At 31.1% G+C, this 12,422-nt stretch overlaps 1 protein-coding gene across 1 annotated transcript; it reads left to right on the top strand.

Moving 5' to 3' along the window:
- The first annotated feature begins 4,287 nt into the window (after window positions 1–4,287).
- On the top strand, window positions 4,288–12,048 carry LOC145322238 (dynein axonemal assembly factor 10-like). Its single transcript, XM_080164101.1, has 13 exons — window positions 4,288–4,449; window positions 6,632–6,730; window positions 7,051–7,143; window positions 7,667–7,759; window positions 8,817–8,880; window positions 9,065–9,122; window positions 9,576–9,659; window positions 9,897–9,964; window positions 10,188–10,261; window positions 10,518–10,578; window positions 10,746–10,808; window positions 11,317–11,436; window positions 11,691–12,048. Exons 1-13 carry the CDS (start codon window positions 4,411–4,413, stop codon window positions 11,759–11,761), a joined length of 987 nt encoding a protein of 328 aa, XP_080020227.1. The 5' UTR covers window positions 4,288–4,410; the 3' UTR covers window positions 11,762–12,048.
- Window positions 12,049–12,422: the final 374 nt, after the last annotated feature.

The raw sequence follows: 12,422 nt of genomic DNA, 5'->3' as shown, positions 1-12,422 counted from the left end.
AAACCGTTCTTATATTTCCAAAAAATATAGTTCATAACGGTTCTAACGGTATGCGTAACATTTTTCTACTACTAGCCGCGCAATTTGAAATTTAAAAATGTACGCAGCTCTTTTTGCACATCCTATTCTCTAATATTTAGTAATATACTCTCAAGTCAAGTTTTACGTCAGTTAGGACATTTTAACGCGTAGCTCCTTACAAATGCGTAGCTCAGGAATCGTTTTCATATTTAGAAGAAAAAAAATTTATAGCGGTTCTAACGGTATGCATACTTTTTTTCTATCATTAACACAAGCCGAGAAATTTGAATTTTAAAAATGTACGCATTTTTTGCTCACCCTTTACATCTATACTATAGATCTGATAAAAAAAACTAAATTGAAGTATTTTTTACTTCCAAACCTGTAAATAGGGTATCTTTGCATAAGTTAGAATAGAACAATCAAAATTAATGTATTTCTGACACATGTTTGATTAAATGAAAACAACACAAACTTAAAACTATGCAAGATGTACACTGTACACAGTGGCGTGCGAAGCACTTTGTCTAGGGGGGGGCATTTTGAAGATTTTGTAAAATTTTGCCCCCCCCTAAATCAAAGTGCCCCGGGGGGGCACTTTGCTTTAGGGGGGGGCATTTTGATTATATATACTAATTTTAAATAAGGGCGTTTTAAGGGGTGGGATTATTTGATTATGGGGGGGCACTTTGCTTTAGGGGGGGGGGGCATTTTGATTATATATACTAATTTTAAATAAGGGCGTTTTAAGGGGTGGGATTATTTGATTATGGGCCTTCTAGTTCTTATCCCTTCTTCCCCATCCCTTTTTCCCATTTATATCCCACATCTTCCCCCCCCCCATCATTTCTCCCCCATCCCTTCTCCCCACCCTGCAATGACCGAAGGGAAGGGAGCTAGAAAGCATCTTTGAAAAAAAAGTACAGAAGATAATTTAACCTCCCCCCCCCCCCCACCACAAAACATTTTTTATGGGTGGAAGGGGATGTTATAAAATCTCAGCAGGAAGGATGAATAACCTCATTAAAAAAAAATTTTTTTGGGGGGGGAGATAAAAACACTCATTTTGGAAATAATTTACCAAAAATTAACCTTATATGTAAAACTGATTTCAAATATTTATTTATTGTATGACAACAAGGATGACAACATCTTTAAGTAGCAAAGCACAAAAAATCATGAATAAGAATACAGACAAGTAAATTTAAAGAGCATCTGTTGAAATAAATATATATTTTAGGTAGAAGAAGTCACAAATCCTTTTTCCTGTATTTTGTGTGATGACAGTCAAAGTAAATTACATACTGGATGCTCGAATCAGCGAGAAATTTTATTTTTTTAAATATTATAATCCACAAAAAAATTACCTGTCCTTTCATCTACAGATATAAAAATCTCTTAGAAATATAGGGTATAGTCTCTTTTGTGGCAACGCCTCTTAAGGGGCATTTCGTCGTATTTTCATAGTAGCTTTTAAAAGGTTATTCTAGGTTAAGTTAGGTCAGGTGATTTCCCTGCAGGGTTAGGCAATTGGCCCCGCAGGAGCTATAAATAGGTGAAAAGCTACTGTGAAAATACGACGAAATGCACCTTAAGAGGCAATGTCACAAAAGGGACTATACCTGAAATTTAAAAGATACAAAACGTCCTGAAAAGCAGTCCAACCTCCATGAATTTCTAATAGTTAATTATACTCCATAATGATGGGAATGTTAACTGTTTTAGCCTTCTATCTTTAATTGCAGTTGAAAAAATCACATTTCCCCCTTAGCATTACGTACTGACAGCCATAGTGAATTATAGAGAAGCTAAAAAGTTATATCAACATATCCTACCCTCTTGAAATGGCACTTTAAAACTCTGTTAATTTTTGATTAAGTGGTGTTTCCAAGGATTTATAAGGGCGGTGCGTGAAGCGCACCTAAAATATTTACTCCCCCTTTGAACTAAAATCAATTAAAGACAACAAGAGTGGCGTATTTGATCAGGTTAGGAATATAGAGTGTAGTTAGTTTTAATGGTTTTTAATGAAAATTGCCATAAAAAACATGTCTTTTTGTAAGAGTATGTACACAAAAAAAATGATAAACTTATCCTGAAAATAAAATGACATCATATATAGTTATTCATTTGGACAGACATACAGTGTTGAGAAAAAGGCTTAGATAAATATCAACGCTGTTTCTTTTTTATATAAAATAACTTTTTGATTAAACATTTGTTGTTTACACATGTTTAAAAAAAAATAAAAACACAATATACAATGCAATGTGATAAAAAGCAGAAACCGTTTGGAAGGGTGCGAAGCGCAAATTTTTTCTTCAAATATGCAGGGAGAAAGGGGTTTTTGGGCTATTTATTACACTAGTCCCCAATATTTCATATAAAATTTTCTTATTCGTTGACTCAACAACTTTGGGGACTTTAATGGAACTTTGATTGGTTGGTTAATTAAGTCGAGTTTCCATACATTTCATCCACTAATTGTAATCTAAATAAGGGTTTGTGATTTTGTGTATCATCATTGGGGATGTACAAAATTTCTTTGGTAATAAGCTTATATTATACAAAATAAAATACTTCCTATTACCTGGTTTGTTATGTTCAGTGAAAAAAGATTATAACCTAATTTCTACACTAATTAAAAAATTTGGTAAGGTTAAATGAATAGTAACTGTCTGTTTGGCGCGAAGCGCCAAAAATTTTTTTTGGAGTATTTCTTGATCTTTTTTTTTGAAACTGGGATAGTTTTGCTTTTTGTAGGGTAGGGGGCAAAAAGGGGCATTTTTCTTGACCAGGGGGGGGCAAAATGGGGCATTTTTCAACATTTAGGGGGGGGCAGGGGGGGCGGTGGCTAGGGGGGGGGCAGGGGGGGGCGTTTTGGTCGCTAGGGGGGGGGCGATTGCCCCAAATGCCCCCTTCGGTTCGCACGCCACTGACTGTACAGGATATTGTATTCTTAGTGGCGATGTTGTCTTAGTGTCATGTATTAAATATAGTAAGGGTTTTTGCTTGTCATTTAACCGATTTAGTTCTCCATTTAGGGTCGTTTTATACATGTGCCAGGATGTTTTTTTGTGTGGCTATAATACACCCCCCCCCCCTCAGTTACAAAGGGCACATCCACTAGTAATGTCTGCAGCAAGAGATATAGACATATTGTATTCAGCTTTTCAAGAAAGCCTTTGAATTTAATATGAAAAATAAATCAAAGGATCCAAAAAATCAAATTCATGGTGGGATAACAAAAAAATAAAATTGTTTAAACGTTTGATTTAATTGCGGCTCCACTTTTAGCTTTCAGGAATTTCATGATGTTATATCCTTTTCTTATATTTCTTATCTAATTTTGCGAATTGGGATAAAATTAACATTAGACCATGAGGTTTGGTGATAAATATTTTAATAAAATTGGTCATTGGTGACATAAAACGACAGTCTAATAGCATAATAACTAAATACTTATGTTGATATACTAACGGCGTAATTTAATGGTAGACTTTCTTTATATAAAAAATATTTTTTTTCTTTATAATGAAAAAATCGTAGTTTTAAGTTTGAACTGAATAAAAGAATACTAAAAAGACAAAGAGCTGTCTAGAGCTATTAAGAATATAAATTATTCAAATATGATAATTAGAATCATCGGCAAACTTGATTTATACTTCTTTGACAGTTTAAAACTTGGGTGTTCTATCATAAAACCAAAAAACTTACTTTTGTATTTCCTATTATATATTAAGTAGTATGGTTTGTTTATTTTAAGATCTCAATAACTGCTGAACTGATTGGGTTCGAATCTCTATTTTAAGTAAGTTTTAACCAATAATTGTAAATTACAAAAGAGAGAATTTTATGTATCATCATTGGGGATGTGCATCAATTTGTCCGCCATTGTCTTATCACTTCAGCATTTTCACAAACGGATATTAAAATTTGATATTTGTTGTATTGATTAATTTGGGAAAATGATTTTATACCTTAAACTTTATCAAGGGAGAATCAATTTATTGACAGCACATCTACTCTTCAAGGTATCCTTGATTGATTTTTGCCTTGGAGAGCCTTTTTAAATAGTTTTGGAGTGATTTTTTATTTTAAAGAAAAAAAGATTAACTATTTCCCTCGAGAACGAAGCCTTTGACCAGTGTCGGTGAAGTTCCTTTTAAAATATAAAATGAAAGGAAAGGTCGTATTTTATGTTTAATTTTCACCAAGTTTGATCAATAAATATGAGAAAGCTGTATAAAAATTCTGTTTCGGACAAATTCATAATGTAGGAACAAATAACAAACAAGGGAATAAAAAAAACAATATTAACAATTTATAAACATTAAGTTATATGGTTATGTTATATTACAGTTAAGTTTGATAGAATAAAGTTTTAAAATGAGTCCCCCGCCCCCACAAATTGTCCCCCATTTTGAGGTAAAATTTTAAAAATACAGCTTGTATATTTACAGGATTCATCTTAAATTGTTTGTTAACGCAACACAAATTGCTGCTGCTTAATAATTAGGGTATATCATTATCCGTCCTAAAAGACTTTATTCATACTTTTTTTGTAAAAGTAATAAATTGATCATTAAGTAATATTTCAATGGTTTTAATGGCTATGGCTGACAACTAATCGACGCAAGCTGATTTAAAGCTATTATATGTCACATTTATTTATGTCGACAGCATGAACAACTTACGATAGTGTAGAAAGTAGATATACTAGTTGGAAAACGTAGGCTATAGAAAAGACTCTCTTCTAATTAATGTGAATAATATTGATATAAACAAAAATGATTTATGTAATAATACTTTTTATCTACCCATCAAAGTAACAAAAGCTGTTAATGGAATATAAACAAAACTTCCCTAGGCTTTTTGTCAAACTTTAGTAGACCTTGTCACAAATCAAAGCTCTAGATTTTTTTAAATTTGGGTTTGTTTTTAAGTAGATTAATGATCTTTGGTGATAATCAATTGAATAATAAATTGATGTACACCTTAAGTTATGATGCTATATTACCTCTTCTGGAGACAAAAATTATTAGTGAAAAAATTGGACACTGCTTGATTGTAAAACCCAATGAAGACTAAAAGTCTCCAAAAAATTTCGTACCAACGAATGAGAGAATGTGTTTATGAAACTTTGGTGACCTTAGAGTTAAATATCTCCTTCCTCCCTGTAATAATTTAAAGAAATTGAGCTTGTAACTATTACATTGTTGATGAAAACAGACTTTTTTCTTTCTATAAACTCAACTTTTTATCTTTTTAAAGGTTTAATTTTTCCTTATGTGACTTAAGCTGATGTCTCTTTTCATATCATTTGTCATTGTCTTTCCCATATATCTACCTATCAATATAAATATCTAACTATCTATTCGTTAATTTAAGTAGTGTATCTTTCTAATATTTAGGATTTTTATGACACTATCTAAAAAGTTATAGATAAAATTTAAGGATGACAATATCCATAAGAATGAAGCCCAACATAAAAAATTACTTAAATACAGGATGCTTAATAATAATTAATTTTCCAATATTAAGTGAATGGGATGATTATCTCATTTAAGATATTGCTTTCATAGAAAAGAAAAATCCCTAGGTTAAATATAAACATATGGACTTTCTGATAATAATTATAGAGTTGCTATGCTTTCTAAATCGACCTAACTGTTGCAGAAATTATAATGCTAAATTTTAAATCAATCAGCTAATTCTAACATGACTACATTAACCTAAAGAGCTATCACTTACGTATGTACGAACCGACCCTATTTATATAAAAGCGTTGCATTTTAAAAAGGTGAGATATTAGGGAAGAGAAAAAGTAAAAGGAATTTGATGTTATTGTTTTTCCCTCGTATATTATGATTGATAAAGACGTACCACTCTGTTTTAGTAAGAAATAGGAATAAAATCAGAAACAAGGTATTCTCCTTTTTAACAAAAAAAAATATGACTGATCAGTCGTCGCCATAGAGCTATCATAAATATCTTTCACACAATTGTAAAGCTGCTTAAAGCTGTATTTAAAAAGAATAAACATCTAATATATAACATACTAGCGGCTACGTCCCTAGAGGCCTCTAGGGGCACTTGAGGAGGTGAGAGTCGAATTTGATAACCCAATTTCTTATTTCCCCACCCATTTTTAATTTCAATTAAAAAAATTAAACAGATAGACATCCTGTTACTTTATTATAAGGATAAAACTTGACTTCATTATGTTTATTAGAAGGGAAATTAATATACCTTAAAATTTAACTTTAACTTAGTTAGAAAAAGAAAAGCGTTTACATATTGCATTGTAGATACTGTAGATATCATTCAAACTTACCAATCAAATATTGAAATAAAACTTCAGAATGTTTTTTCTAAAACATTTCTTCGTTTTAATTAGAGATCTTAATGAATAAGACAACGGGCACAAATTTATGTACCACCAATCATTATTATCATTAATAAAAATTACCCATTCTGTAGATTTTTGAGGGAAAAGTTTGAACACTGCTAGTTTGAACCAAGTAATCAAGATTTCATCAAAGTACCCAAAGATTTTAAACGAACCAATGAAAGAGCGTAAATAATTCATTTGATAATACTTTCTTAGGAGGAGGCCTACATGACAATTCATGATGTAAAATGGATTCCAGTTTCAAACAGACTTGCAGCCGTGGGTTCGGATCCCTGCAATAGAGGTGTTATTAAGGTTGGTAATATTAGTCATATATAGTTCTGAAGAAAAATATTGATTTTTATTATGTTGATAGTCTTTCCTTTAGTTTGTGTGTTTAGTATGTTCGTCTCTAGAAAAGTTGCTAAATATTATATGGACATATATGTAATTATAATTTTATATAATTATAGAGTAATTTTGTTACATACCATGCCCAGGTATTATTGCGTCGAAACAGTTATTTGTGTCGAAAAATGCCACAATTCAAATTGCATTAGATGAAAAACGTCAAGCATACATATACCATAGTAAGGCTTCATTTATGTTACTTTCAATTACTTTTATTTTATCAGATTTACAGTTTGAGCAGCAAGTTTAAGAAAGAGGATGAGTGGATACGAGATCATCCTATTAAAGCCGCTACTTTTAAGGGATCCAGTTTACAGGTTAGTTGTCGTACTTAACATTCTTGTATTCTAGCCTATGTGTAAGAATGAATCCTTTTATATAAAGTAGTAAGGTTTTTGGTCTTAAGCTAAATATTTCAATAGACACTGATATGAATTAGGATGGTTTTAGGATGTTTTTATTCGCCTATCCCATCTAAATAAAGATCCTTTAGATGCAACGGGCGCAGCCGCTATCCTTATATAAAAGATGTCTGTCTACATGCATGTCTGTGTCGAAGGATATCAGTAACCGCGGAACCGGTATGGTTCTTCTTTACAACTAAAGAAATAAAAAAAACTACTTTCAAAACAGCAATCTTGACCATATTATGGTAGGTGACCCGATAATGTGCAACTCCTAAGCCTTCACTTAAATCAAATAATTTCTAGTCCCAGCGGGAAACTCTAACCTAAAAAAAATATAAGTTCTTTTATCCACTAAAATCTGAAACGTGGAAACTCTAGTCTTTTCAAGAACATCAATTTTTCCTGATGATGACAATTATTTTATATTTTTTAGGACCGATATTTAGCTGTTGGTGATTTGGGTGGTAACGTAGAAACTCTGGACATTGAAACTAAACAGAAAATTTGGGGACTTAGAGGTCATGAGGTAGATATATTAATACAAGATTCATAAAATCAGGGAGGGAGGGAGGGAGGGAGGGAGGGGACTGTTTGTTAAACTGTACCCAAAATTTTATAATAATGTTTTCTTATTATCTGACTTAATAACTTTTGAGTCTTATATATTAAATTTTGATCAGTTGGTTCATTAACTATTGGTGTCTTAACCTTTCAACCAATAATCTTAATCTAAAGAATAAGTACAAGAATTTTTAAGAATTACATAATACATATTAAATGGTAGACATTAAGATTTATCGAAGATCCGCTATTAAAGCAGACGATCACCTGAAAAGTAAGAATAATAAATCTAATTTTGTTTATATTTATTTAGTTTTTGTTTATTATTAACATGCACTTTTTAGTAGATAATTTAATCTACAGTTTTACTAATCAGTCTGTCTGTCTGTCAAAACGATAACAAAGAACAAACGAATAAGATAATTCAAGTTTTAAATGAATAAAGCAAGCAACCACTAAAATACTGCATCAAGAAGTGGAATGGAAATTTTGTTTAAAACTATTTGTTTTATATTTTAGAAAGAAACCTTACAACCCCTATATGTACTGTACGATCCTTATATGTACTGTACCAAATTGGACACTCTGATGGACTATAACCTCTAAAACACTCATTCAGAAACCAATAACAAAAGAATATAGTAAGCTTCGCTCCAGCTTTATCAATTGATCTTTTGCAAATTTTCAAAACATTGCATATAATTTTATAATTAATTAAATATTAGATATAATAAAGTAACAAATCGTTTTTAGCAAAGTCTTTTCAAGTTATTAAGTATTTTAGTTTCTGATGCGTTGTAAGCAAGTAATTATTTCATTGATAGACCATTTACTGTACCATAATATGTTTATGGAAAAAAACACAAAATTGTTCTAAATATATAAAAGGTCTCCTTGCTCTAGATATGTTCCTTTAGCACAAATTGAAGCAAGAACGACTGTTCCATCAAATAAAATGATAATTGTCAACAATTTAATCAATTTGTGTCGTGTAATGATGGTATAATGTTTTATTTATTTAGGTAGTGAATTGTATAGATGGGGCTGGTGGAAAAAACGCTGGCCAGTATGAGCTTCTCTCTGGAGGTATTATTTTTATTGTGAACATGGCCGTCCGTCCATATGGCTGACTGTAATATTATTTTTCTTTTTCTTCTTTTCTTTCATCCCTTTTCTATATTGTTCTTTCAAATATCTGTTCATCGTAATTCCACTACTATATGCTGGATACTTATTTTGAACGTATTCAATTCATCCTTGTTTTTTTTAGGACGAGAAGGAAATGTAAAAGTATGGGACACAAGAATTAATAATAAACCAGTTGTAAAGTAAGCCTCAATATTTTAACAAGGATGACAACATCCAGAAGTAACAAAGCACAGAAATAAAACAAGATATTTTAAAATAATATCTCTAAAGTTTAGATAATGTCAGCTTGTCTATAAATGTACAGACAGGCTGACGGCAAAATGATCAATAATCTGTAGCCTTGATAAAAGCATCTTTAATAGTAGCTGAAAAAAGACATTTCTCTTTTTGAAATTGTTTGTCGTTAGGGAATCGAAGATTCGAGGGATCAATTCACTTATAAAAAAGATGCCTATTTTCTAAGCCACTAAAATATGCTGAGAAAAACACCTTTTTAGATTTAATTCGCTTGTTGGTTATAACTTATTCCTGGCTTTGATTAGGCTCTATATTGTTAAATGCTATTATAAAGTCAAGTTGGCAAATATAAAACCCTAATTTATCTCCTAATTAATAAAATTAAAATCATTCAGTATGGAGCCTGTGACCGCAAAACGTGAATGCTGGTGTGTTAGCTTTGGAAACAGCAGAGGGATGGATAGATGGGTGGCTGCTGGGTAAAGTATATTTAATATTATTGACTTAGTTTTGGTAACATAAGATGGATGTAAGGAAAGTTGCATTGTAGTTTACCAATTACCTCATACGGGCGAGGCTGCTGTCTATAACACTCTAATGTCAGGTTTAAGAACCCAGGATAACTAAGAGTAGCCAAATCTCTCCTTTTCTGTCAAGTTGCATAGTAAGTGCATAGGTGGAGAATTATTTATACAGTCATATAGTTTTTTTTTTAGATATGACAATGGAGAAATAAAAGTGTGGGATTTGCGCCAATTAAATCAAGTTTGGGAAACACATATAGGTAATTTTTAAAAAGTTTAGATTTAAAGTTGGCAAGAAATGGATTCATATTTGACAATTTTATATGTATAAATGCTAGTTTTAGATGTATATTTATATGTATCAGCTTACCTGCAAAATTTAGCAAACCGTTGTCAAATTTACATCCATTCATTTAATTTTAACAATAAAGCATTCTGCTAGTTGTAGAAATGCCAACGTTTAAGACATACATTTTGTTTAAGACAATGGAATATGTGATATAGAATTTGACAGGCCTGATATTGAAGCTAACAAATTAACAGCCGTCACTTTAGAGGTAATTTTGCTATTTGAAACTTTTAAAAGGGATTTTTTTATTGTTTATATCGAACCCACTTAAGCGAAGGTTAACAAATCAGGTGGTCGTTCATGGAAACATTAAAATAGCACACTTAATAGTAAACTTTATTTAGAGGTCTAAAAATTTCAACTTAAATCTATCCCAAAATTACTGAAATACTGGATCCTTAATATGGACAAACTTACAAATTAAGACTTAATCATAGAGATGCATGGATTTGCTCTTTTTTTAGTCTGGTGTCCATAATTGGGATTGTAGAAACAAATGGAAACAGAATAAAGCCAAAATAAAAGGTAACATTTATTGAAGAAAAAGTGGTTATGTTTCATTGTTTATCTTCAAAGTTTTATTATCACTTTTAATGTTTTAAAGCCACCACTAACAGGATTTTGCAGTATTTTCTTCCATAATTGAACTTTTTTGTTGTAAAATTTTGAAATCGTAAATTATTTTTGTGTAGGTACTGCAAGTACTGTATGGGTGGGCAAGCATTGTCCAGATAACAGAGATATTCTTCTTACAGGTATATAGATAAGAGTTATTCATTGGTTTCATAGGAACTTGACAGCAAACAAGCAATCAGTATTAGTTGATAAAATCTTGTAGAATTCCCTTTTTATTTAAAATGAAGTAACTTCTTTAGCTTCTTTAGAATAACACAGTTTTCAGGGATGAGATATAACAAAAAGGCAAAATAAATCTAAAGGTAAATAAAATATGTCATTGCTACTAGGACAACCCCTCTATAAAAGTTGAAATTAAGGAATTTCTTTTAAATTAATTAGTTGTTGTTTACTGCTGCATAAATACCCAAGATACAAGTCATACCGCCTGTCATGAAGTTTTTGATGGTGCCTATAAAAAATAATGCAATACTGGCCTACCATTTGTCAATAAAAATGTATACTGGCCTGCAATTGATGATTTAGTCTGTGTATTAGCCTATCATTGGTCATTTGAATTGCATGACGTCATTTTTATAGGAACTTTAACGAGTTTCGCCTGTCATATCCATATAATTTCTATATCAGGATCTGGTGGAGGAATACTGAGTGTTTGGAGGGAGCATACAGATAAACTAAAGCTCTTACAATCACAAGCTATTTCTGAACAACCTGTAGCTGCTCTAGATTGGTCACCAGATAAGAAAGGTATAAAGAAAGGGAGGGATTTATCCTTTTAGGAAAACTGGTTGTCTCCAACTTTTAAGACATTTGATAAATAGTTGCTTTCAAATACAGTATTATTTTCCTTTTTTAAAAGTTGAAAAATACTATGGTAAAATAACATGCATGCACAATTAAAAATAAGGAGTTGCTGTAGATTTTCTTGAAAGACTAAAACACAGCAAGACAACCAACTGCTGTAGTAAAAAAGCGATAATAAATCAGTATTTTATTTTTAGGATTAGCTGTGGCTGGATGCTTTGATCAAAAACTTAGAATTGTCATCATTACAAGACTAAAAACCCTTTAAACATGTAATAATATTCACATTATTTTTGTATTGTATTGATATTCATCTGTTAAACTGGTCACTTTATTTGTTGTCAAAGAATTTCAAACCACTTTCTGTTTTTGTATTTAAAATAGCGGCTACAGGCTACAAGCCTTTATATTATTAAAGGGGGAATTATTTCCTATCGGAAGAAATAAAGGAGAGTTATATAGTCCAGTGGTTAGTGAGTCTTTAGAAGCAAAAACACAGACACCATTCTGCTTTTTTTTGTAAATGCTTTTCAATAAAGATTATTTTACTGCTAACTTTCTTAATTTGTTAATATCCTAAACGATTTGTTTTATTTAATGAAATGTTACAACAAACCTTATTGTAAAAACGACGACATTACTGAAAAAAAGAATTTTGTGCGGCATTTTTGAATAAATGCGCAAATCAACAAAACTTTGAGTCTGCTGCGCAAGAAAATCAATGGCTGAACCAACTAATTACAAATGTGAAATGTCAAGTATTTACTAGTTAAATCACTCATAAAATTGTTACAAAATTATGGAAACTTCAAAAAGATGAAATTGCTTTAATAAAAAGTTATATTTGTGTCTTAAATACATTTATGCCTTGATGAAAAATTAAGTGAGTAGATATACGTTATATTTTTATTATTTTAATCATATGTTTA

The sequence above is a fragment of the Acartia tonsa genome, chromosome 6 (genome assembly GCF_053477335.1).
Source record: "Acartia tonsa isolate MP-2025a chromosome 6, ASM5347733v1, whole genome shotgun sequence".
NCBI lineage: Eukaryota > Metazoa > Arthropoda > Copepoda > Calanoida > Acartiidae > Acartia > Acartia tonsa.
The sequence above is the reverse complement of the archived record's forward strand: the minus strand, read 5'-3'. Positions and strand labels throughout refer to the sequence as shown.

Coding starts and splice junctions, on each gene's coding strand:
- LOC145322238 (XM_080164101.1), top strand. CDS start 4,411: ATGAGTCCCCCGCCCCCACAAATTGTCCCCCATTTTGAG. Junction 8,881..9,064: donor GTATGAGCTTCTCTCTGGAG/GTATTATTTTTA, acceptor TGTTTTTTTTAG/GACGAGAAGGAAATGTAAAA. Junction 9,660..9,896: donor GATAGATGGGTGGCTGCTGG/GTAAAGTATATT, acceptor TTTTTTTTTTAG/ATATGACAATGGAGAAATAA.